This window comes from Cervus canadensis, chromosome 1 (assembly GCF_019320065.1).
Source record: "Cervus canadensis isolate Bull #8, Minnesota chromosome 1, ASM1932006v1, whole genome shotgun sequence".
NCBI lineage: Eukaryota > Metazoa > Chordata > Mammalia > Artiodactyla > Cervidae > Cervus > Cervus canadensis.
In genome coordinates this window covers 10,511,776-10,538,446 of record NC_057386.1, presented here as the reverse complement: position 1 = coordinate 10,538,446, position 26,671 = coordinate 10,511,776, and the positions used below count along the sequence as shown (strand labels likewise).

Here is a 26,671-nt window from a genome sequence, read left to right as displayed (position 1 = left end):
CCGGCCTCCTCCATTCCACCCCTGTGTGTGCATGTTTAGTTGCTTTAGTCATGTCCAACTCACTGTGACCCCATGGTCTGTAGCCCAACAGGCTGCTCTGTTCATGGGATTTCCCAGGCAAGAATACTGGAGTGGGTTGCCATGCCCTCCTCCGGGGAATCTTCCTGACCCAGAGATCAAAGCTGTGTCTCTTGTATCTCCTGCACTGGCAGCATTGGCAGATTCTTTACCACCAGCGCCACCTGGGAAGCCCCCCCATTCCACCCCTACACTGGGTTAGTCCAGCATCCTGTTCCCCTCAGTCAACCCCTGTGGTACACGGGTGCCAAGGTGCCTAGGCAAGGGCTTCCCCTTGCGCCTTCTCAGATGACAGCCTCGTGAGTGCTGCAGTTCTCACCATGTCCAGTGCAAAGGCTCCGGGTCAGAGTCCACACATAGAACCAGTCCAAATGGGAAAGGTGCTGAACGAAGAAACTCACAGAGTCTCTCTTCGAGAGCCTCGCAAAATGAGTCAAAAAATGTAAACAAACAAACAAGAACAACAACAACAAAAATCCGCAGCCACAAAATGCAAACAATGGAAAGGTAAACAAGTTTCTCCCCAAAGTTTTGAGAAAGGTTGGAATATTAGATGAGCCCCCAAATGGATGAAGTGGTGCCCAGGGGCTCAGGACTGCCAGTGACAGAACCACATCTCAACAGAAGCATGTAGATTTTATAAAGTCTCTACCTCGTCATGGTTTTCATGATCTCTTAACTTTAGCGGGGAATTTTTAAAGAAGTAATGGTTCTTGGAAACGTTTATACTGCATTTAGCAATTCAACCATAATCTTAAACGTAAGTAAAGTTACAATCTTGCTTTGAAAACAGGTGGGGACTTCCCTGGTGGTTCAGTGGTTAGGATTTTGCCTTCTAATGCAACAGGTTCAGGTTCAATTCCTGGTCAGGAAGATAAGATCCCACGTGCCTCCTGGCCAAAAGACCAAAATATAAAACAGAAGCAATATTGTAACAAATTCAACAGACACTTTAAAAATGGTCCACATTAAAAAAATGTGTAACATGATCTCATGTTTTTGGAATGATGTCAGTGTGTCTGTCTCTCTAGCACTCCCTCAATCTATATTTTAATTTATCCATCCATCTAATCTGTCCATCCTTCTCTCATTTGGGGTGTGTGTGTGTGTGTGTGTGTGTGTATGTGTGTGCATGCGTGCACATATGTGCACTCGAATGTGTGGGAGAGAAAGAAAAAGAGAAAGACGGAGAGAGAAATACAAAGAGACAGACAGAAACAGAGAAACAAGAAAGAGACACAGAAAGAGAGCAGGTAGATTCTGGAATGCTGTTCACTGATGCTATTTGTGGTGGTAGAATTTTAGGAAATCGTTTTTTTTAACTGATTAAACTTTTTAGAATGAGCCTAGGTTCAATAAAAACCATAAACTCATTGTTTCAGAAAATAATCAATTCAGTTGATCAAACAGAGAAGGAAATTATCACAGATAAGGTGCCCATCAGTCCCAGAGCACCCGGGACACTTCTTGCCTAAACATGATTCTTCATGGCACCCCCTGTTTCTCTCTCAAAATGACACAGTTCAGGTGACCAACAATCACAGACTAGCAGAGGCATCCCCTCTTTTGCTTTCCCTCAGTTCTAGGAGGAAGAGCCAACCCTTGTGTGCCGGGCACAGAGGGAATGGGAGCAGACCAGGATGGCAGGTGCTGGCTGAAGTAATTTCTGGAAAAGGCTGGGACATGGGGAAAGACTTGGTTGGCTCAGTTCTGCCTCAATGGGGAAGGAAACTGCTTCTTAACCCCAAAACAGGATTTCTTAACCTTCCACTTCATAAAGAAGAGTGGAGCACATTTATAAAATCTTGTGTTTCCCCACAAATTTCTTATAAAATATCCATCTTAATACAAATCGAGCCTGAGCCTGAAGGTTCAAAAACAGATGAGAAATAAATACACCAGCCCTGAATAATGACCCTAAATGTGCTCCTTTGATTGGAGTCAATGGCCTGGATTAGTTGGCTCAAAGGAGACAGTGACCAAAAAACTTGGGCTCATGGAATATTGACTTCTATTTTTAGCCAATTACACCCTGGTGTGCTGTCTGGTATTATACAGTATAGTGGCCAAGGGTTGGGGCCGGGGGCGGGGGGTTGCCTCTCCAGATTGCAGCTCAAACTCTGGGAGCTCCAGATCCCCAGGTCTCCGTGGATGCCCTGTTGACAGGGACTCGCTGGAAGCCTTCCCAAGGCTGGGTCATAGTGGGTGACACGCTCCAGTCCTGGGAGCACCTTCTGGCTCAACTGCCACTCCTGCCCCCGCATGCCCATAGCATTGTAGGACTCCCAACCACTGTCTGTTCACAGAATCCCACTTCCACCAAAGTGATCTCGGAAAATCAGGGCCAGCTCAAGCGACAAGCTGCCTTACCAGAACAGCTGAAGACAGACCTCTCTGGGACTCTCTAAACCTCAAGCAACTGCCCCTGACTCCTGGGACCCGTCAGCCACCCCAGGGTGTGCGTATAAGTAGGTATAATCGAGTAGAAGCCATGCTAGTCCTTGCTTCATGCAGTGAAGCAGCTTAAGACAGGTCCCTAAACGGGAATTTAAAAGGTGGGAGTTTCCTGGCAACTTAGCCTCAAAGTAAATAGGGGTTAGTTCTAACAGTAAAGAAAATTTAGCTCAGAGATCCTTAAGGATAGTTTAAACTCTATAAAATCCTCTTTTAACCCTACAGTAATTCTAGAGGGAGTCTTAAATCACAAGAGCCCTAAGCCTCTAAGATGTGGGTCCTCCTATTTCCCCATGTCAATATTCTTCTCATAGCCCAGTGCACAGATTCTTGCCTGCCTGTGAAGTAGGGGAGAAGGAGCAGTGAACACATACATGTACACGCATATACACACATACACAGAGGCACATGCAGGACTCCAGAATAGGGGGAGTGGGTTAGAGGAAGCTTAAGGGAATTGACGACCCACAAACATGGTGAGTGAGGCAGAAGGTCACCAAACACAAATGGGGTGCTCCCTTGCACCCCTCAGCTAACATCCCACACCAAAGAGTCATTGTAAATTTCTGGCTTTGCCCTTACCACCAACAGGAAGCAGTTGGTCTTACTTTATTTGTTGTTGTTGTTGAATCGCTGAGTTGTGTCCAACTCTTTTATGATCCCATGGACTGTTGCTTGCCAGGCTCCTCTGTCCATGGGATTTCCCAGGTAAGACTACTGGAGTGGATTGCCATTTCCTTCTCCAGGGGATTTTCCTGACCCAAAGATTGAACCTGCATCTCCTGCATTGGCAGGATTCTTTACCACTGAGTCACGATGGAAGACCTGGTCTTACTTTACATCTGAACTTAGAAACCTTCCTTTTCTTTCATCCTGGGCAATGACGCTGAGATAAAGAGTACTAAATAGAACACTTCTTTCATCCAGCATGGCCTGTATTTTCTTAGGTGGTACTTAGCAGCCAGAAGATGTTTAAGTAATTTAACCAAACAAAAGGCAACGAGCTGATTTCTCCTCTGTTCTCAAACCTGGCACACCTCCATGCCTTATAAGGAGGAAGCCAGCCCTTCCCATTCCCCCTTGCCCCACAAACAGCTCTTGGATCCCATGCCTGTCCTGTCCACCCTCCCTGGGTATGCTGACCTGCTCTCCTAGAGGTAGACCCTGTACACTTGCCTTTGTCATCCCTGAGAAGCGATAGCTGACCGGCTACAGTCTCACCTGAGCAGCAGCAGCAGCAGCAGACAAGCAGGTTTGACAGGTGCATCTGTCTGGGCCCTGCCTACAGAAGCAGCACCTCACTCAAGCCTACACGCATCACTGAAACTCCAATACGTTCCCACAGCAGGGAGGATGGGTATGAAGGGTGTGTTTACCTTTGCCAGAACCACAGGAACCTTCCGAGAACTGCCTGTGCATCTGGTCAACCCACAGAAGGTGGTGGTTGAGAAGATGATGAAAAATCTTGGGGTGGATGGAATCTATAGTCAGCCCATAATTCTCCAGAAAGATCCTAGGAAGTTTAGGGTAAACTCACATTAGCAATTCTGGGAAGTATCTAAATAGTCCTAATAGATCCATCTAAAATCAACATGGATACTTACTACTTAGATTTAAGTGAAAGTCTTAGTTCTTCTATGTTAAGATGTATCCAGAATCTGATCACTCTTGCCATTTGTACTGCTGTGATCTGATCAGTGCCTACCAGGATGGCTGCAATGACCTCCTAGCTACTTTCTCCATGCCCCTCATAGTGAGTTCTCAACACAGCTGGCAGAGCCTCCTGTATTGCTAGAGGATGAGTCAGGTTGTATCATTTCCTTTGCTCAAATTTCCAATCCTCAAGTCCTCACCCCGCCCCACATGCTAGGCCCTGATTTCCTGGTGCTTGCTAATCTCATTAGCATTCACCTGCTCCTCGTATGGGGCCTCCTTGCTAGTCTTGGATGGCTCCAGGCACATGCCAGCCCCAGGGCCTTTGCACCTGCTATTCCTTCTGTCTGCAGCACTCTTTTTTTCACCTCTTTCAGGACTTCAATCAAGGGCCACCTTCCCAGAGAGGGTTTTCCAGCCACTCTTTTTAAAATCATAGACTTCCCACACTACTTCCCCTCCCCATTTCCCTGTTTCATTTTTCTCTATTGGCCTCACTGCTCCCTGACATACTATATATTCTAATTATTTATCTGTTTTTTGCCTGACTCTCTATGAAAAGCCTGACCCAGAGGACAAGAATTCTTTCATTTTTCCTGCTGTGTCCTCACTCTGAGCGATGCTCCATGAATACTAGTTGGGTGAATAAATAAACATTGGGTGCCTGGTTCACACTGATGCAGATGATAGACAAGTAAGAAGAGACAAACATAGTTTCAGGGCCTATGAGTAAGAGGGATCTTGAGGGTCATCCTCCTGACCAGGCAGGTTCCCAAGGTCACACAGTTAATTGATGGAGGGACAGCAACCAGAACCCAAGACTCCTCCTCCTGGTGAGTATGAGAGCTGGACTGCAGCCGCTCAGGGCAGAGCAGGTAAGAACACAGATCTGAGTTCAGACAAGGACACAAGTTCTTGGGTCAGAGTCCCAACCCTGCTGCACATCAGCTAACCTCTGGGTCAGACTATTTAAACTCCTAAGTCTCAACTTTTTTATTTTTCCAGTGGAGAAAAATAGCAGTGGCTCCTGCTCATGGTGGGAAAGCACTTCTCTCCATGCCTGGTGCACAGAAAATTCTAGATAGTTATAAAAAAATGTCAAAATGTTGTCCTTCCAAGTAAAAGAGGCAGCCGGCTGATGGTATTAAGGTGGCTAAAGCCTCACTAAACCTCTGTTGAAAACAGGAATTCCTCGAGTTACAAGAACAGAATTGAGGAAGCCCCAGGCCCCCTAGGACTGTGAGCTTTCTGAAGGCAAAAACCATTTCTTAGTCACCACAGAGGCATCAGGAGGATCTGACTAAGAGTTATTCTGTATGACATGAGACCCTAGCTGGGTACACACTTCTAGGGTCAACCAGGTGGCACTTTGGTAACCTGGTTCAGTGGGAAGAGCATCTCCTGGAGGAATTCCCAAGGGCTGGGAGGCACCAGGAAAGCCCCACCTGGTGAGCAGGGCCCAGGGCAGCGATCAAGAAAGGAGCAAGGAGTGAGAAACAGACAGACATTGTGAATGTCCTGGTAGCTCTGTGGAGGGCCTCTGGGTGTCACCTTATCCACAGAATGTAGGGAGTTGGGGGGGGGGTGTTCTGGGTTTGCCTTGTAACGGAGATGCTGGAACCAGGTGCTACAGGAAGGGCCCTGTAAGAACAAAGGGCAGGTTTACAGCGCAGAGCACCCAAGGACAGGGCTTCAGGTTTAAGATGGGGACCTCCAGCCCGGCACCCTGCATGGGTAGCAGCCGAATGGATGACAAGGGCATCGTAAGTGGAGGGAAGAGATGCCTCTTTGCTCTTCAAGCTAATGCTCAGGAGGACCCCAGGGCTTCTGTGGTTTTCACTGTACCAGGTCTTACTTGTGGCTCAAGGGATCTTTATGGCTGTGTGTGGGATCCAATTCCCTGACCAGGGATCAAACCCAGGCCCTTGCGTTGGGAGTGTGGAGGCTTAGCCACTGGACTACCAGGGAAGTCCTGACCCCAGGATTTCTACTGAGGCATTCTAAGCAAGTTTTCAACAGGTGAGCCGGCCACCTGAGCAGGCATCTAGGGCTGGGCTGAGTGTGGCTCAAAGGCCTCTGTGTGGGAGCACGGACCCCTCACCCCCACCCTGGCCCGCATCAATGCACAGCGTGGGCCAGGGGAAATCAGGAAGCAGCAATTTTCACAGGCACAGCTGACACTGCTCATTGCCTGCTTCTTTCTCATATTTGAACACGCAACTGCCTACCTAACAGTTTCCTGGATCCCTAGGCATCTCAGATTTAACTCACGGAAATCAAATCATTCTTTTTTTTTTTTTCCATCTTAGAGTGGGGTCGTGCTAAATTGCCCAGGCTGGAGTGCAGTGGTTATTCACAAGCTCAGTCCCACTACTGACCAGCAGAGGAGTTTTGACCTGCTCTGTTTCTGACCCGGGCCAACTCACCCCTCCTTAGGCAACCAGGTAGTCCTCTGCTCTCAAGAGGTCACGATATTGATGCCAAATTTAGTGTGGACACTGTATAGGCATAATGTGTTACAGCTCAGAACTCCTGGGCTCAAGCACAGATATATTTTTTAAAAATGTTTGTTAATTGAGGTGAAATTCACTAACATAAAATTAACCATTTTAAAGTGAACAGTTCAGTGGCATTTAGTGCATTCACAATGCTCTGCAACCATTTCCTCTATTGAGTTCTAAAACATTTTTTCACTCCAAAAAAACAAAACAAAACAAAAACCCTGTGTCCATTAAGCAGCTCCTCCCTCACTCCCTGGCAACCACCAAATTGCTTTCTGTCTCCATTCAGTTCAGTTCAGTCGCTCAGTCATGTCCGACTCTTTGCAACCCCATGGACTGCAGCACGCCAGGCCTCCCTGGCTATCACCAGCTCCCAGAGTTTATTCAAACGCATGTCCATCGAGTTGGTGATGCTATCCAATCATCTCATCCTCTGTCATCCCCTTCTCCTCCCATCGTCAATCTTTCTCAGCATCAGGGTCCTTTCAAATGAGTCAGTTCTTTGCATCAGGTGGCCCAAGTATTGCAGTTTCAGCATCAGTCCTTCCAGTGAGTATTCAGGGCTGATTTCCTTTAGGATGGACTGTAGGATGGACTGGTTGGATCTCCTTGCAGTCCAAGGGACTCTCAAGAGTCTTCTCCAACACCAGAGTTTAAAAGTATCAATTTGTCGGCAATTCTTTGGCACTCAGCTTTCTTTGTAGTCCAACTTTCACATCCATACATGACTACTGGAAAAACTATAGCTTTGACTAGACAGACCTTTGTTGGCAAAGTAATGTCTCTGTTTTTTAATATGCTGTCTAGGTTAATATGCAGTTCGTGGGGTCGCAAAGAGTTGGACACAACTGAGCGACTGAACTGAACTGAACTAGGTTGGTCATAATTTTTCTTCCAACAAGCAAGCGTCTTTTAATTTCATGGCTGCAGTCACCATCTGCAGTGATTTTGGAGCCCCCCAAAATAAAGCCTGTCACTGTTTCCACTGTTTCCCAATCTATTTGCCATAAAGTGATGGGACCAGATGCCATGATCTTAGTTTTCTGAATGTTGAGTTTTAAGCCAACTTTTTCACTCTCTCACTTTCATCAAGAGGCTCTTTAGTTCTTCTTTGCTTTCTGCCATAAGGGTGGTGTCATCTTGTCTCTATGGACTTGCCTATTTGGGACATTTCACATCAATGGAATCATACACATGTGACCTTGGAGGTCTGGCTTCTTTCATACAGCATAATGGCTAAAAAATGTCCCATCATGTGGATGGACCACGTTGTGTTTATTCATTCATTTGTTTTGTGGACCCTGGGTTGTTCCCACCTTTTGGCTGCTGTGAGTCCTGTGGCTATGAACACATGGGCATATGCTTGCTTGATCTGCTGGTTTTGCCCATGGCTTCCCCATCTCATGATGGTACCCATCCAGATGCTCACACCTGAAACCCAGGAGTCAATCTTCGTTCATTAAACCCTAACAGCCCCCTCTATCCCATATGTCGCTCCCTGTCCAGAATATCACCTGGGCCCTCCTCTCACATCTTTACTGCATCAGCTCCAGCAACCACTACTGCCTCTCCAGTGGGGCCCCAGCTCTCAGCCCTTCTCTGGCTCCTTAAAACCAATCTCTTAACCTCTGGCTGCAGCCAGGCCATCTTTCTACACTTGACCTTAGCCAAAAGAGTGAGAAGTGATGAGCCAGTTCACCTTCCCAAACTGGTTATCAGAATGAGTCCTCTCCCCGCAAAGAATGACCATCCTGAAGGGGCTCCTATGGCAACCATGATGCATTTAAAGTCTGTTTCATAATCTATTGTTGCTGTTGTTCAGTCACTAAGTTGCATCTCACTCTTTGTGACCCCATGGACTACAGCACACCAAACTTTCTTGCCTTTCGTTATCTCTCAGAGTTTGCTCAAACTTATGTCCATTGAGTTGGTGATGCTACCCATCCATCTCATTCTCTACCACCCCCTTCTCCTACCCTCAATCTTTCCCAGCATCAGGGTCTTTTCAAATGAGTCAGATCTTCAAATCAGGTGGCCAAACACTGGAGCTTCAGTTTCAGCATCAGTTCTCCCAGTGAATATTCAGGGTTGATTTCCTTTGGGATTGACTGGTTTGATCTCCTTGTAGTCCAAGGGACTCAAGAGTCTTCTCCAACACACGGTTTGAAAGCATCAATATTTCGGTGTTCAGCCTTCAGGTGGCACTAGTGGTAAAGAACACGCCTGCTAATGCAGGAGACGTGAGATGTGGGTTCAATCCCTGGATTGGGAAGCTCCCCTAGAGGAGGGCATGGCAGTCCGCTCCAGTATTCTTGCCTGGAGAATCCCATGAACAGAGGGGCTTGGTGGGCTACAGTCCATAGCATCACACAGAGTCAGACACGACTGAAGCAGCTTAGCATGCAAGCATGCAAATTTCTTTATGGCCCAAATCTCACATCCATACATGACTACTGGAAAGACCATAACTTTGACTATACAGACCGTTGTCAGCAAAGAGATGTCTCTGCTTTTTAATATGCTGCCTAGGTTTGTCATAGCTTTTCTTCCAAGGAGCAAGTGTTTTTTAATCTCATGGCTGCAGACATCGTTTGCAGTGATTTCGGAACCCAACAAAATAAAGTCTGTCACTGTTTCCACTTTTCTCCCTTCTATTTGCCATGTAAGTGATGGGACCAGATGCCATGATCTTAGTTTTATTTTTTAATGTTGAGTTTTAAGCCAGCTTTTTCACTCTCCTCTCTCACCCTCATCAAGAGGCTCTTTAGATCCTCTTCAATTTCTGCCATCAGGGTGGTATCATCTGCATATCTGAGATGGTTGATATTTCTCCTGGCGATCTCGATTCCAGCTTGTGATTCATCCAGTCCAGCCTTTTGCATGATGTACTTTGCATACAAGCTAAATAAGCAGGGTGACAATATATAGCCTTGATGTATTTCTTTCCCAATTTTGAACCAGTCCATTGTTCCATGTCCAGTTCTAACTATTGCTTCTTGACCTGCATACAGGTTTCTCAGGAGGCAGGTAAGGTGGTTTGGTATTCCCATCTCTTTAAGAATTTTCCAGAGTTTGTTGTGATCCACACAGTCAAAGGCTTTCAAATAGTCAATGAAACAGATGTTTTTCTGGAATTCTCTTGCTTTTGCTATGATTCAAAGGATATTGGCAATTTGATCTCTGGTTCCTCTGCTTTTTCTAAACCCAGCTTGTACATCATAGTCTATAAGACATTTTATGATCTGGCTCAGCTCACCCCTTCTCCTACTCTCCCTCTGGCCCACATTCTGGATTCTGTAACCAGGCTGGCTTTCTGTCCCTTGATTGTGCCAATCCCCTGTTCACCTGGCAGTCTCCACCCTACCTGTCCCTTGTTCCTGGAACCTGGGGTGTCACTGTGGCCACCTCTTCTCACAATTCACGTGGCACCTTCTTCCAGTCACCTGGTAAATCCATCACCCACTAACTCTGCTACTTTGCCTCATTTTATTTGAATCACAGTAATTAAAAAACCTGTAACTGTCTTATTGCCCTTCTCTGGAACACAAGCTCTGTGAGAGCAGCACTATCTGTCCTGTTTACCGCTCAATCCAGCCACTGAAACAGCACCTGCATCAGGAAGGTGAGGCCAAAATGTCAGATGCCAGTCGTGTGGAGTCCCAGATCTGGCTGGGTGGGGACCAGGTGGTGTTTAGTCGGATGCCCTGCCTGGCTGGGTGGGTTAGAGTGCTTGTGCCTACAAAGGAACAGTGTTTGCCATTTCATACCAGGTGATAGGTGCAGTTTCTGGTAGGAAGTTGCTCTTTGGGGATAGTCCCTAGGATCTGGGACATCAACTCCTGTGGTGATGACTCATGGAAACCTAGCCCAGCCCAGAAGCACTGCACCCAAACCTCCACCTGTCCCAGACAAGACAAGCTGCCTTGATCATCTACACCCTGAGTCCAATAAGGGTTCAGGGAAGAGGCAGGTAGGCTTCTCAGGTGCAGCTGCTCCTGCCCACCACTCTGGCATGAGCTGGGTGTTTCTGTGTTCCTCCTGCCCTCTTGGCCTGGACATCCAGGCACACCACGCTGGAGCCCTGGGGACAAAATAGACATGGGCCAGCCCTCCTTGAGATTAGTCTAATCAGGTGAAATAAACTGCCTCCCCCAAATTTGGAGACTGTGGGACGGACAGAGGGCTGAGCCCTAACCTAACAGGCAGGTCCACCTGGATGACCACTAGCCCTGGGACAAAGGGCATGGTAAGCTATATAAATACAGTTTTTCAGGGACTGAGTGGGGCAGCTTTTACCCCTTGCTGTGTTGGAGGTTACTTTAACTTAGCAGGCTGGGCCTTAGTTTTCCCAGCAGTAAAATGGTTAAGACAATATATATATAACTGCACTCTTTAGTTGAAATTGTGATGGAGGTTTCTGATAAGAATTGAAACATTAATCTGGACATTTAAGCAGTGAAATTATGTACTGACAGCTGAGCTGGGCTGTCAATTCCTGCTTTCAAAGTACAGTTTACTATTAACAACAGGACTTTGAACTGTGTGGGTAACATCTACAGTGTTTTGGATCATATACGACAATATTGATGTAGGTACCGAGAGACCAATAAGTCATCTTGTAAACATGTAAACCTGGGCTATCAATAATTACAGTACAGTGCTGGTAAATGTATTTTCTCTTCCTTATGATTTTCTTTTTAAAAAAAAATATTTATTTAGGCTGCACCAAGTCTTAGCTGCGGCACGTGGGATCTTTAGTTGCATCATGTGGGATCTATTTCCCTGATTGGGGATCTACCTTGGGCCCCTGCATTGGGAGCACAGAGTATTAGCCACTGGACCACCAGGGAAGTCCCCTATGATTTTCTTAATAACATTTTATCTAGCTTACTTTATTGTAAGAATACAGTGTATAGTACATAGAAATACAATATGTGTTAAAGACTATATTATGGGTAAGGCTTCTGGTCAACAGTAGTTAAGTTTGCAGTAAGTCAAGTTATATTCAGATTTTCAAGTATACAGGGAGTTGGCGCCCCAACCCCCACGTTGCTCAAGGGTCAACTTGGGTGGAAGCTTTGGTGCAGCATAACATGCCTACGCAGAGCAAATATTTTAACAAGCATGAAGAGCCAGGCTTGTTCCAACACACTATTGCTTAGGTTATTCTCACCTTCTGGTGATAAAGCAAAGTGTGTTTCAGGGAATTTCCTGGTGGTCCAATGGCTAGGACTCTGTGCTTATACTGCAGGGAGTGGGTGGTTCCAGCATCCTCATCAGGCACATTTAAAAGATCAATTATATGGACATATTCATACCTCAGGGCAAGAGCGTCAGAAGTAAGACCCCCTTTACTTGTTTGCTGTCTGTGTGCTATGCCTAGTTGCTCAGTCATGTCCGACTCTGCGAATCCATGGACTGTAGCCCTCCAAGTTCCTCTGTCCACGGGGATTCTCCAGGTAAGAATACTGGAGTGGGTTGCCATGCTTTCCTCCAGGGGATCTTCCCAACCCAGGGATCATTTGCTGTCAACATACTGCAAACCTATGCTTTCTTTCTACATGTGCCTGGTTTAGTGGATAAAATGATTACCTAGTGTTCACTAAATTAACCTTCACAAGAGGCCAGCAGTTCAAGCAGTTCTGGAAAGAGGCTGTGGATTAAAGATATGCCTAGTGATTGGAGGGGCTTCCTGGCTGGCTCAGCCATGAAGAATTCGCCTGCCAAACAGGTTCCATCCCTGAGTTGGAAGAAGAGCCTCTGGAGAAGGAAATGGCAGCCCACTCCGGTATTCTTGCCTGGGAAATCTAATGGACAGAGGAATCTGGCTGGCTACAGTTCATGGGGTCGCAGAGTCGGACACGACTTCGTGACTAAACCACCAGAGTGATGTGAGGCAAGCAAACAATGGTAAAGGACAGAGCTGGCACCTAGGCAAGTGTAAGTTTCACAAAGTTAAAGACGCTATTCTTACACGACACAGATGAACCCGCGGCAGGTAGTGACGGTGGTTCAGAAGCTGATTCTGAGCAGCCGGATTCTTAGAGGCACTTAGAGAAGTTTAGGGTAAGATGCCATAACTGGTAATACTCTACAGGGCAACCGAAAGCCATCACCTCCAGGGCCATCTTTTCTGCAGGGCGGGATTTATTAGCGCCTCCATCAGACACGCGGAATACAGGGACTCAAAGAACAAGGCGACGCAGTCCAGGGTCACCAGACCAGTCCTGGAGGCCCTGGTGCTGGGGACATTCTCAAAAGCCTTACTCTCCCACACTCGACCCCGGGTAGGAGCTTTTTCATTAGCAGGTTAAAAACCGGCCTGGGGTTGGGATGGGGGTGTGGGGTGTGGTTAAAGTGAGAGCTGACAAGCAGCAGTTAGATTCCAGATATTTCAAAAGCAGACGATGTACAGTGGGGATTTCTATCAGAAGGCAGTGATAACGAGTAATAACGCGTGGGCCAGTGCAGGGTTGGGGACGTGCGCCCAAGTTCCCATTCGAAGCAGGGCCACCAGGGGGATTTCGCCCGGAGTACGGGCGTACTGGCGCGGCCTGCAATCCCGTCTGCAGGGGCTACAGGTTTACGGTCCCGCACAGAGAATCCGGGAAACGCGGGGCGGGAGGGAAACCAATTCAGCCCGAGAGCCCACCCAACAGGGCCCCACGCGGTAGGCTCCTCGGCGCCCCGCTACCTCCGCACCGATTAATCTTAGGAGTGAGTAGAGTTTGGCCCTGTGAGATCCCACGCGAGCCGCAGCACCGCCTCCCTTTTCACGTGACCAGGAACGCCCCGCCCCTTCCTAGGCGTGGCCTCGACGCACGCTCGTACGCACGCGCGATGGCGTCACTTCCTGGCGGTGGCGGCGGCGCGGGGCCTTGCTTCCGCTTTCCGCTGCGGCGCGCGCTCGGCTCTCAGCCCGTTCGGTATCATGGCGGCTACGGCCACGATGGCGACCTCGGGTTCGGCGCGGAAGCGGCTGCTCAAAGAGGAAGATATGACCAAAGTGGAATTCGAGACTAGCGAGGAGGTGGACGTGACCCCCACGTTCGACACCATGGGCCTGCGGGAGGACTTGTTGCGCGGCATCTATGCCTACGGTAGGTGGGCTCGGGGCGCGGGCTGGGGGAGCCCACTGAGAGCAGGGGCCCGCCCGGGGGTGGGGCCCGAGACTGGGAGTCTAGCGGCCCTGGAGGCTGGCGGTCGGAGGTGAGGCCTAGCCCGGGGGCCCTACCCGCTTTTGTGTCGGCTGGTTCAAGTGTTCTCTGTGCAGGGCGCCGTGCTGGGTCCCGCGAGGTTTGCAGGGTCCTCTGTGCACTCCCAAGTCATTCATTCAGTGGATGTCTGTCTTGTAACTAACAGGTGCTAGGACGTGCGCGGCTCTAGGGACTGAGGGCTTAGCAGTGAACCAGACAGGCCTAGGGAGCTTAAGTTGCATTTGGGAGAAAGACGAAGTGGTAATGGCTACGAAGAAAATAAAGCAAGTTAACTGAATCAAGCATGACTGGGGTAGGAGAGAGTTAATAGGGCAGTTAGGTTTGGGGCCTCCCAGGCTGCTGGCATTTGACCTGAGATCTGGGACAAAGCCTGTTATGAGTAGATTATGGTAGAACCGGGCAGAGAGAGAAGCTGGTCCCAGGGCCCTGCAGCCTGAAGCCTTGTATATTTCAAGAAGAAAAAGAATCCCCCTGTCCTGGGAACCTAGGGGCGAGATTGGGGCGCGGGAGGGGCACAACCAACAAAGCGTGGTGCCAGGTGATGAAGAATTTGATTTTTATTTCTAAATCCAGTGGGAGGCCTTTGGAGGGTTCTAAACAGGGAAGTGGTGGGATCAGATTTACAGTTACAGAGGTGGTCCTGGATGTCTGAAAACGGGGGGGAGGCGAGGCAGGAGAGGAATCAGGGAATGTTAAGAGGCTTTTGTTTCAGTCCAGGGAAGCGATGATGGTATTGTGTTGGAAATGGAGTGCTGACAGGGTTTGATTATGGGTTGAATGTGAGGCTCAGAGAAAAGTCCTGGGTGTGTGAATAACTGGGTGGGTGATGATGCCCTCTTTTCTGGTGGGGGACACTGGAGGGAACTCTTACTGGATGAGTGGAGCTTGAGGGACCTGTGAACTATCCAGTAGGACATGTAAAGGAGGCAGCTGGGGAGCCTGAGAAGAGGTGGGGTTGGGGATGCAGATGGGAGTGATCAGCACTTGTGCTTAATGCCTGGGACTGGGACAGACGTCTTTTCTATCCAGCAGTCTCTGACACTGTGACAGTTCAGCACAGAGAAGGTGCTGAGAGAATGGGAGGTGAAGAGCCATAGCAGCCAGGCCTGGTAGTGTGGCTGACAGCCCTACCTGCCTCTGAGCACCCAGGACATCGCTGCCCTAGAAACACTGTTTTTAGTTTCCAATCCATGTGCTGGGTCATCATGAGGGGTTATATTTCCTTTTGTGTTAGATAGGAAAGTGTATTATATTTTAGAACACTACCAGAAATTGAAGTATGCTGTGTTTATTTTCTTGCACAATAGAGGGATGGTGTTGTAGTTCATGTAGCTGCATCAAGCAGGAATATGATCCAAGCAGTAGATGAAATGGAGTTCTAGGTGATATGAACAACTTGCAGACTTACTACTGGTTGGGATTGGTGACTACAGTACTGATTGGTTTATCCTCCTTTTTTACCTTAAAAAGTAATGTCACAGAACCCCCAGCAGTGAAGGTTATTGTAATGTAGCCAAACAACACACAAGTAATTGGAGTAGAGTGTGAGCCTCCCTCACCCCCATTCTCCAGGAGTAACCACCGGCATTCTTTTTTTTAACCTCAGGTCTCTGTTTTGCCACGATGTTCCTTAGAGAGTGTTTCTGTATAAATAAGATTGTGTGTTAGTGTGAAAATCCCCTTCAGCCTAGTACTTCATTCAGTAGCAGTTTCTTCCGGGCTTAGTATGTTGGACATTGGGTTATGAGTAGGTGGGGAATTTTAAAAAGATACCATCTTCCCCACAGGGAGCTCCAGTGATGGTTTTAAGTATGCTGTCCTAGTGGCTAGAGCTCATTTTTTTGTTTTAATTTACAGGTTTTGAAAAACCATCAGCAATCCAGCAGCGAGCTATTAAGCAGATAATTAAAGGAAGAGATGTCATTGCACAGTAAGTCTGCTCATGCAGTAGGAGTCAGGTGCTAGTCAGCACAGGAATGTGTAGTTCAGTGCTTCTCCATTCAAACACCTTTACCAGCTCTTGACTTGACTTCAGCTATAGGCTGTTTTTATTTTTGTGTCCTCCACTCTAGAAAGCATTCTTCTTTTTCTTTAAGCCAGTTTACTTACTTATTGTTTGGTGTATGAAACTATGCATTAGTACTCTTTTAATAGCTATATTTCTGATTTGCCTAATTTTTGAAGACTCATTTACCAAAAAAAAAAAGTCTGAAATTGTAGAAAAGAATTATATAAAAGGTAATCTTTTTCTGCTGCCTGGAACACCCATTCTACAGATTCTGCAGTTCTGTAACCTTGTGATGCAAAGGCCACTTTTACTGTCCTTATCACCTGTGATTTAAAGGTCGTGCCTGAGTCCTACCCCCTTGTGGTTAAGATGTTGGTTAGGGCATTAGGGTCAGTGAAGGGGGGACTCTCCTTGGAAGAAGCTGCCTAAGTGCTTCTGCAGCCCACCGCCTCAAGAGTACTGCTGCAGCAGGGGTTACATGAATGGGAGCAGTGGCATGTAGCCCAGCATTCTACATCCCATTTATCTATGTTTTCTTTACTAGATCTCAGTCTGGTACAGGCAAAACAGCCACCTTCAGTATTTCTGTCCTCCAGTGTTTGGATATTCAGGTAATCTTAAACTTTAATCCTTGGAAATACTTCCTTTACCTTCTGTAACTACAGTGTTCAAGAAGTACGGTACTGAATAAGCACTTTTTAAGAGAATCTTAATTGTACACTAATATCTGAGCTAATATCCTGTCAGAAATTCCTTTTTATTTAAACAGATTTTAAAAAGTTTATTGAAATGCAGTTGATTTGCAGTGCTACATTAGTTTCAGATGTACAGCAAAGCGGTTCAGATGTTTGTGTGTATATATATATACACATAGATATATACTTTTGAAGATTCTTTTTCATTATGAGTTATCTATTTTATATGTATAGTAGTGTGTATATTTTAATTCCAAACTCCTCTAATTTATCCCACCCCCCACCCTTTCCCATATAATAACCATAGATTGTTTTCTATGTCTGTAAATTGGGAGGTTTTTTTTTAACTAGTGGAAATCCTTGTCTGCAAACAAGAGTCCTGACTAGTATACCTTATTATTGCTGGTTATCTGGTTTAAGTAATTTCAGACTTGCTTACCTGAAATCAGATGTGTGGTTAACATGAGTTGTCTTATATTCAGTTGTCTTATATTCAGAATAGATCTGAGTCTGAATATGTGCAGTCTACCTGGAGAAGGGAATGGCACCCCACTCCAGTATTTTTGCCTGGAGAATTCCATGGAGAGAGGAGCCTGGCAGGCTACAGTCCATGGGGTTGCAAAGAGTCGGACACAACTGAGCAACTAACACACACACACACCTCTCAGAAATATTGAGGTTCTCTATTTTCTGACAAAAATTATTTTCCTAGGTTCGTGAAACCCAAGCTTTGATCTTGGCTCCAACAAGAGAGTTAGCTGTACAGATCCAGAAGGTGAGATGGTTAAAGATGGCAATGTCATATTTGCAAGTACACTTGATCCTTGAACCACATGAGTTTGAACTGCGTGAATCCCATTTATATGCAGGTTTTTAAAAATATATACATACTACAGTACTGCCTGATCTGAAGTTAGGTGGTTCCAAGGATAGGAAGGGCTGACTGAAGTCTTTGTGGATTTCTGACTAAGCTTAGGTTTAGGGGTATCTGAAGTCAGTATATAGGCGTCACCCCTAACCTCCCTCCCTGCCATTCATACTGGTCAGGCCAGCTGATTGATTTAATTGAATCTGTTTTTTCTCTTCTGTTGGGGTTTTTTCCCCCAATTCCTCATGTTTTGCCATAAATCACTGGTTTGTATAAAGTCATCTTTAGTTCTGCTTGTATGATTCCCCTTAGTTTTTTGCAGTCTTAGAATTATAATTTTTTTCAAAAAAAGTCCATCTTTAATAAAAATAATTGTAACTATTTTGTTTTTATAGTGTAAACACTATGTGTTTGTTAAGATGTTAATATTGTCTCTGGGTGGTAGGATTGTGAATTTTGCATGTTTTCTTTTCTATAGTTTCTAATATATACTGTTTTTATAATAAGAAAGCAGTAAAACTGACTTCATTCTGGTGCAGAAAAGAGTGGAAAGAGGAGACTTGGGCTGTCTGTAGTTTTATGATAGAGGTAATAGCATAAACAATACCTGATGGTCACTTTAAATTAGAATAGAAGCAGTCTTCGTTTGGGGAGAACTCAGATGTATCTGACTTTAGAGTGATCTTGGGGCAGACTTTGGACATGAACCTGTGTTTTAATTCAGGGCCTGCTCGCTTTGGGTGACTACATGAATGTCCAGTGCCATGCCTGCATCGGGGGCACCAATGTGGGGGAGGACATCAGAAAATTGGACTACGGACAGCACGTTGTTGCCGGCACACCTGGGCGTGTCTTTGGTGATTAATTGCTTTTGTCTATAAAAAGTGCTTCACTGATAAGAGGACTATTTTCATTTTGATATGCTACCTGATAACTTTTTGCATTTGAGTAACTTTTACGAAGTGGAGGGAAGGTCTCTGAAATGTGATGAAAACTGGTTGAAATGACTGGCTCTTTACTTATAACCTGACCTCTGCTTATTTGGAAATTAATTTTATAGATATGATTCGTCGCAGGAGTTTGAGGACACGTGCTATCAAGATGTTGGTTTTGGATGAGGCTGATGAAATGTTGAATAAAGGTATGAATAACGAGTTTTCTAGAATTGGGATGTATTTCATGTATTTCCACTAAAATACATGAAGACAAGTGAGGACCCCTAAGCGACAGCAGTTGTGCTCTTAATACAGTGACTGGGAAATGTGTAACGGCAGCTGTCACCTTGCTTCAGTAGCAGCTGTGACCAGTACCTCAGAGTCTTCACGCCTCTGTTCCCTGCACTCCCCTCCGCGGTCTTACTTCCACATCAGGGGCCGGGTGGGTCATCTCTAGATACTCCGGTCGCCCAGTGTAAGGGGAATAGTTTCCTTTTCAGGAGTCACCAGTAACTCATGGGGTTCTTCCCAGGTGTTTTTCTGGTCCCTGGTTCTTGAGCAGTTCTCTTAGAACCTAGAGGCTAATGCTCTCCCTCGGAGCTGCCCTCCACCCCACGTCTGTCTGGGGTCCCTTACCTGGAGGTCCTGCTAGTCAGCAAAGTTAAAGGTACAGTTACTACAAAGTGAGGTCTCCAGACCAGTGACATCTCTGTCAGCTGGGAGTGCATTGGAAATACAGCGTCTGGACCCCGATCTCAGCAGTCAGGGCCTCGCAGCTGCCTGCCCCCTTCTCATGTGCCTGTCTCCTAGCCCCATCCTGCAGAGGCGGTGGTGTGGTGACCCAAGGGTGAGGTCTTTATTCATTCATCCTGTACCCTGTGAAATAATGTAAACTGGTTGCATTATTTAATAGGGAGGTTTTTAAGTCAAGATATCATTGATATGTAACATTTTCAGGTGTACAACATGACTCAGTATCTCTGAGAGATTGGTATTGAATGGGAGGTTTTTTTTAATTGAAGATTTTTTGGTGAAAACCCAGATCTCTGGATTTACTTAAAATATGGCAGGTTTGGCCACCTTGGGTGTACATCCTCAGGGCGCCAACAGCTGGAACTGAGGTATGACCACCTGGCAGAGGCCCAGGGCTGTGGGCTCAGGTTTATGTTGCTTTTAACTGTCGGCATCCAGGACTCTTGGGTAGGACTCTTGGGTGGGATCGTGGTCGCCAGAGCATGCCAGGGAGAGAGGAGGGGTGTGAGAATTTGGTCCAGCTCTGTAAGAAGGTTGCTTGTGAAATCTCATACCTTAAAACCACAGTGCTACATCTAAGTAAATGAATGATTGATGTGCGACTTGTGTCAGAGTGTGCAGCCTTAAAAATTCCTGTGTGTCTCATTCCTCATCCCAGGTTTCAAAGAACAGATCTACGATGTGTACAGGTACTTGCCCCCAGCCACGCAGGTGGTGCTCATCAGTGCCACACTGCCCCATGAGATCCTCGAGATGACCAACAAGTTCATGACCGACCCCATCCGCATCTTGGTAAAACGGTGAGGATGCCCTATTTCTCAGGAGAGACTAAAATATAGCATAGTTGTATCAGGTTTTCAGTTTAGTTCTGTTGCTCAGTCCTGTCTGACTCTCTGCGACCCCAGGACTGCAGCACGCCAGGCTTCCCTGTCCATCACCAACTCTTGGAGCTTGCTCAGACTCATGTCCATCGAGTCGGTGATGCCGTTCAATCATCTCATCTTCTGTTGTCCCCTTCTCCTGCCTTCAGTCTTTCCCAGCATCAGGGTCTTTTCCAGTGAGTCAGTTCTTTGCCTCAGGTGGCCAAAGTTTTGGAACTTTAGCATCAGTCCTTCCAATGAATATTCAGAACTGATTTCCTTTAGGATTAACTGGTTTGCTGTCCTTGCAGTCCAAGGGACTCTCGAGTCTTCTCCAGCACCACAGTTCAAAAGCATCAATTCTTCGGCTCTCAGCTTTCTTTATGGTCCAACTCTCACATCCATACAGAACATAAAAATTCTTTTGAAAAGCAAGCTTTTATATATTCTCCTTGGATTCAGTAATTTCAGATATAAAAATTTGCTGATAGTATTTATTTATCAGTGAGATTATTTGTCACTGGGAATAAAATGTGTATTCTATTCAATAGCCAAGCATTTTGTTTAGAACCATATACAAGATGTGGTTAAAGGTTCAGACAACCCTGTGCTTGGGCTCATGCAGTGGAAGTGGTGACTCCTGGGAGGATGTGGCCGGTGGGAGGGGTGGGGATCTAATGACCAGACCCCTGTGCTGCCGGGATTCAGACTGGCGCCTGGGCTGTGTGCGCCTTCGTTTGAGTTGGAAGGATGAGTTGACGAAATTGTCTTTGTCCTCCAGTGATGAACTGACTCTCGAAGGCATCAAGCAGTTTTTTGTGGCTGTGGAACGGGAAGAGTGGAAGTTTGACACCCTCTGTGACCTCTACGACACTCTGACCATCACACAGGCTGTCATCTTCTGTAACACCAAGAGGAAGGTGCGTGGTTGTCCCGGCTCTTCAATGTCCTTGTGGCAAAACAAAAAGCAAAAATCATAGGACTTAGACTTTTTCTGTTGAGGGCCAGAAGTACGTGTTTTAGGCTCTGGGTACATGGTCTCTGCAGCATACACTTGGCTTTGCCCTTTAGATCAAAGTTGCCATGTGTGATGGGTGGACAAGCGAGTATGTCCAGGGAACATGTGTACAGGGTGTTGGTCTGGTTCCGTGATTGTAGGCTCAGAATCACTGGTTTGGATGGTACTGGAGCCTGCGTTTTGTGAGCTCCCATGTGATGCTGATGTGCGGGTAGAGCTGAGAACCCTGGCAACTTTCCTTGGAAAAGGAGGATTTCGACTACATTCTAAAAAAGATGGGAATTTAAATTTCTAACGAGAACACTGACACACATATATATGAATTTTTTTAAAGAGAATTTTTGCCCCAATATTTGCTGGGCAAATTTAAATTTTCTACACATCCAGGGAAGATCGGTGTGAGTTTTAAGAACACTTGTTTTATGAGTATTGTATTGGTCCTGCAGGTAATTGACATGAAATCCTGAATCCAGTCTCTGGTTTGGTTTGTGAGCTTACGGCAGCACCTGTCGATTCCATCTGTAGGTTGACTGGCTGACGGAGAAGATGAGGGAAGCTAACTTCACCGTGTCATCCATGCACGGGGACATGCCCCAGAAGGAGCGAGAGTCCATCATGAAGGAGTTCCGGTCGGGTGCCAGGTGGGTTGGCTGCGCCCTCTGCTCCTGTGCTAGGGCCACAGGCCAGCATTTACGGGGTGTTACCTGAGCTCAGGGAGGTTGCCGACATGCTTGGTGAGCGGGGCAGCCACGGTGGTGTGATAGACTAGGCTGAGGTGAGAACTAACCTTAACTAGAGGATCAGTTGTCTTATTTCGAAGCATATTTTTCTTGTTTCAAAAAAAAATGGGGATTTTCTGTTTATCCTTTTGTATTGGTTTTAGCTTAATCCCGCTGTAGCTGGTGAACCCGCTTTGTATGATTTCTTCCCCTCAGTGTGTATCAGACTTGCCTTGTGGCCCAGCGTGGGGTTGTCTTGAGACCATTTTCTGTGCTCGGACCGGATGGGTGCTGCGCTGTGCTGGCGCCCGTGTCCTGGCTGTGCCTGTTGGCTTTCAGTTGGTTAACTGTGTTTCTCAGACCTGCATCCTTACCCCTCTCCCGTTGACTCTTGTTTCATCTGTGTTGAGAGTGCTGGTCTTTCTCTTGGGGGTTCTGCTTGAGTGTCCAAGTTCAGAATCACTAGATGTCTGGAGGATTTAGCCGTTACCTTGGAAGTACCCGCCTGCTTTACTCGGGCCTCTGTCCTGAGCCCTGCTCCGTCTGCGCCAGCTCCCTTGGTGCACGTTTCCTCCTGCACATCTGGTTTCCAGACCTAAGCTTTAGGTGAATTTCATGCAACCAGCATAGTGTTGGGTTTTGTTTTTCCTCTCCTTTAAAAAAAAAACTTAATTGGTTTATTTGACTGTGCCAGGTCTTAGTTGCAGCTTGTGGAATCTTTAGTTGCGGCTTGTGTGGTCTTGTTCCCCAACCAGGGATTGAACCCAGGCCCCCTGAATTGGGAGCTAAGAGTCTTAGGCCGTGGACCACCAGGGAAGACCCTGTTTTTCCTCTTCTTTTAATCTGATGATGATTGCTATCTTTTAATTGGAACATTTAGCCCAGTTTTGTTTAGTTTAGTGTAATGCTGTTTATTTACTGTTGTTTGTTCAGTCACTCAGTCGTGTCCAACTCTTTGTGACCCCATGTACTGCAGCATGCCAGGCTTCCCTGTTCTTCACTATCTCCTGGAGTTTGCTCAAACCCATGTCCATTGAGTCGGTGATGCTATCCAACCATCTCATCCTCTGCTTCCCCCTCCTCCTTCTGCCTTCAGTCTTTCCCAGCTTCAGGGACTTTTCTAATGAGTCAACTCTTCACATCAGGTGGCCAAAATATTGGAGCTTCAGTTTCAGCATCAGTCCTTCCAGTGAATATTCAGGATTGATTTCCTTTAGGACTGACTGGTTTGATCTCCTTGTTACCCAAAGGACTCTCAGGCACCACAATGCTAAAGCATAATTCTTCAGTGCTCTTATATTTGTTTTTAAATTTTATAAGATAAAATTGTGTATCTTTAAGTGTATTTTACTTGTCATTTCTTTAGTTTGGATTTTATTCTTGTTGTTCCTTTCTTCACTTTTTATTTTGGAAGATTTTATATTTTATTTCTTTGTGTTATTTAACTGCTGATGATGCTGAAGAGTTATCAGCAACTGTGGTACTTTTACCGTCTCCCCTGAGGGTATAGAGAACTTGAAACCCTTGACTTTGGTGACCCCTCCAGACTTGTGTCGCTGTTTTCATGTGTTTTAATTTACATGTATTTCAACCCCCACAAGACGTTTTTGCTTCATATAACGAAACGGATATAATTCATATCATAAATGCTTTGTGCTGATCACACTCATTAGTCTTCTTGCTTTCCTTTATCTCTGAGCAGCTTCCGTCAGGGCTGCGTTTCCTTCTGCCTGAAGAATGTCTCTTATTGCGTTTGTGTCAACTGGTCTCTGAAAATGTCTACTTCATATTACAACATCTCCTGATGTTGAAGGAGGCACTCCAGGGGGATTGGTCCCAGGAGTCCCGTGGACATCAAACTCTGGGCACTCACATCCCTTATGTGAAGTGGCCCGGTGCAGTTGGCCTTCTGTGTTTGGTGTTTCTTGGCTGCCGTTGTTCCTGTCGAGACGCCACTCCTGTGAAAACTGTTTTTTCTGCAGGCTGCTCCTTAGGTCTGTTTCGTTTGTGTTTTGTTTGAGTGGTTTTCACCCTCATGGGTCCATGTGTGATTTGGTCTTACTCCTCCTGTTTGGAGTTTGTATGGCTCTTGGCCTCACCCCTCAGGTGGTGCTCTGGCTCCATTCTTTGCTCTCCCTCTGCAGCTCCAGTTACTAGTGATTATCTGGTAGCAGCAACACCTCTCCTGTTTTTTTGAACTTTTTTTCCTGTTATATTGTCCCTTTAAACTTTGAATGTTTCCAGACCAGTGATGTCCAGTAGAAATGTAAATCGAGTAAACATATGTTATTTAATCCTGTATATCATTTCAACATATAATCAGCATTAAAAATATTAATGAGGTTTTTTGCCCTTTTTTTTGGTACTAAGTATCCAAATATAGTGTGAATTTTACACCTTCAGGCAATCTCATTTCAGACCAGCCACTCCAGTGCTTTGGGAGCTGGTGGCCTCAGCATTGGATAGTGTGGGTCTGTGGTGTGTCAGATTCTGTCCTTTGTGAAGGACAGGGTGGTGTGAGTTGCACTTCTAATTAGAAGACACTGTGTTTGGTGTGCACCAAGATCAGTGAGGCTGGTGTACTTGATTTTTTGTTAGAAGTAAAATGTCCTCAAGTAGTGGTGACTCTAAACGAATTAAATGTAGTAAAGATACACACACACACACACACACACACACACACGTATTTTTTTATTTTAATGAGATAAGCACATAACTTAAGTAACTAAGTAAACCAAACACGCCTTCTGAATGGGGCTTTCTGGTGCTGCCCCGCACGCTTCAGCCTGCAGAGAGACCAGTGTGAGGAACCCTAGTGTGCTTGTAGCTGGTCTGACCCTTTTCTGCTAGGTGATTGCCTCAAATGCCTTTCTTTCTGCAGCCGAGTGCTCATTTCTACGGACGTCTGGGCCCGGGGGCTGGACGTGCCCCAGGTGTCCCTCATCATTAACTATGACCTGCCCAACAACAGAGAGCTGTACATACACAGGTATGCCATGCAAGCTTTTCCTTGGTTTCATTCTTGTTGGTGGATGTACTGAAACCTTCTTTGCTATGTTTACTAAACTGATTTTGCTTTATTCTTGAAGAATTGGGCGATCAGGTCGATATGGCCGAAAGGGTGTGGCCATTAATTTTGTAAAGAATGATGATATCCGCATCCTCAGAGACATCGAGCAGTATTACTCCACTCAGATCGATGAGATGCCCATGAACGGTGAGACCCTAAGTCTGTCTGTGATTGTTGTAGGAAGAACTTCCTGGTTCCTTAGTTTGGGGCACTTGAGGTTTTTCCCGTTTTGCTTTGTTTTTATGAAGTCTTTTGTGAGCCTTTAGTTAACTTTATAAATTTTCATTTTGTTTGTATTATTTCTTATTGTTTATCTTTCTTCACTTTCAGTTGCTGATCTGATCTGAAAAATCTGCTCACTGGAGCCTCTTCACCTATTTTGTATCAGTTTGGATTTTGTATCAGTTTGGAAATATTTAGAGGCGGTTTCTATTTAAGGGGGTTTGTGCGAACTCTATTCTCAAGGAATCTCCCCCCTCCCCACCTCACCCCAGGATGAACTCTGGAGATGGGGCCACCTTTTCTTACCCATGTGTAAATAATGCATTGCTTTAAGTCTTTTTCATTAAACATTTAAAACTTTTCCCATAAATTCTAATTTGTATTTCTTAAGGTGGACCCAGCTTTTCTAGTGACCTACTGTCTGTCTGATCTCCTTTTATTCTGATTTTTGACCTTTAAGATGGTGAAATAGAAATGGTAAGCTGCTTGGCCTCTCCACACTTTCCCAGATTGGTACCCAATCCCATTTCTTAAGTATGACAGGTGGAGGAGTCAGACCATCAGTACTTTTCTTTGGGTTGGCCTGGGTCTGTGTGCCTGGGTGCAGAGGGCAAGATAGGATCCCTGGGCGGATAACTGTAAGGAACTGTTCATAGCCAGGCTTCTCTGGATTAATGAGCCCACCCGTCATGGCTGAGGAGAGGCCACACATAAGGCACCATGGGTGATTCAGGGAGGGGCCGACAGGAAACAAGCCACAAGGGAAGACCCCTTAGAAACTCAGCCTAAATCAGATGTTGTCAAGTAAGGGAACAAATGCAGGTGTCCATGTAAGTGTACCCTTGGGGATGATTCAGAAGCGGTATGTGATTACCAAAGGTTTCATAACCATTAGCCCTGAGTGAAGTTGGCGAAGACGTGGGTGTGTGATGTTCACGTGAGTAGGTACAGACTTTCTGGAAAGCAGCTGGGCTCTTGGGCAGTGGGAGCCACTGGAATGATACTTCCCTTTGAGGGAGTCGCTCTGCCGTCAGCAGTAGTCTGGAGTGCAGGCTGCAGAGGTGTACTCACCAGTGTCCCCCGGCACCAGGAAAGGAGGCCTGGAAAGGAGTGTGCATCACTAGGGGCTTGGGGAGGGAAGTGATGTCCTATTTGCACTGATGCACATGGGTGGGGGTTATTGGGTGGGTGTCTGGGGCTGCTAGTGTGACAGGCCAAGTGGGTTCATCTGTTCTCCATGGGCTAAGTGTTGGAGTTGGTGTGGAAATAATCCAGATGCCCACTGAACTGAAAGATGCAAGCACACCTGATGGATATTGTTTGGCAATGGGAAGGAATGAAGAGCTGGCACATGTTGCAGTTTGAACCTTGACATGGGCTGAGTAGAACAAGCCAGTCACAAAGGGCCATACAAGTGCTTCTATTTCTGTTAAATGTCCTAAATTGGTAAATCCATAGAGACAGTGGGTAACCAGTTTTCTGGGGGCTGAGAGGGAGTGACTGCTAAAGGGTACAGGGCTTCTTTGGGGGTGATGGAAATGTTCTGGAACTAGAAGTATGGTTGCAAGATTCTATGAATATACTAAAAGGTACGGAATTGTACATTTTAAAATGGTAAAT

General features: G+C 46.2%; 2 protein-coding genes across 3 annotated transcripts in view; one reads left to right on the top strand and one right to left on the bottom strand.

Moving 5' to 3' along the window:
* CARD14 (caspase recruitment domain family member 14) overlaps positions 1–13,461 on the bottom strand; it is a 38,347-nt gene extending 24,886 nt beyond the window's left edge. Inside the window, exons 1-2 of one of the 2 annotated variants that reach the window (XM_043462606.1) lie at positions 13,389–13,461; positions 3,909–4,045 (exon numbers count right to left, since the gene is read on the bottom strand). The gene's annotated coding sequence lies outside the window, so the exon portion shown is untranslated. Of the gene's footprint in view, positions 1–397; positions 938–3,908; positions 4,046–13,388 lie in introns of those variants that run through there. The other variant, XM_043462616.1, reaches the window with a different exon arrangement.
* Positions 13,462–13,524: 63 nt separating this feature from the next.
* Positions 13,525–25,421, top strand: EIF4A3 (eukaryotic translation initiation factor 4A3). Its single transcript, XM_043462734.1, has 12 exons — positions 13,525–13,786; positions 15,761–15,833; positions 16,456–16,522; positions 17,319–17,381; positions 18,199–18,331; positions 18,535–18,615; positions 19,821–19,962; positions 20,804–20,942; positions 21,566–21,681; positions 24,641–24,748; positions 24,849–24,976; positions 25,160–25,421. Exons 1-12 carry the CDS (start codon positions 13,618–13,620, stop codon positions 25,174–25,176), a joined length of 1,236 nt encoding a protein of 411 aa, XP_043318669.1. The 5' UTR covers positions 13,525–13,617; the 3' UTR covers positions 25,177–25,421.
* Positions 25,422–26,671: the final 1,250 nt, after the last annotated feature.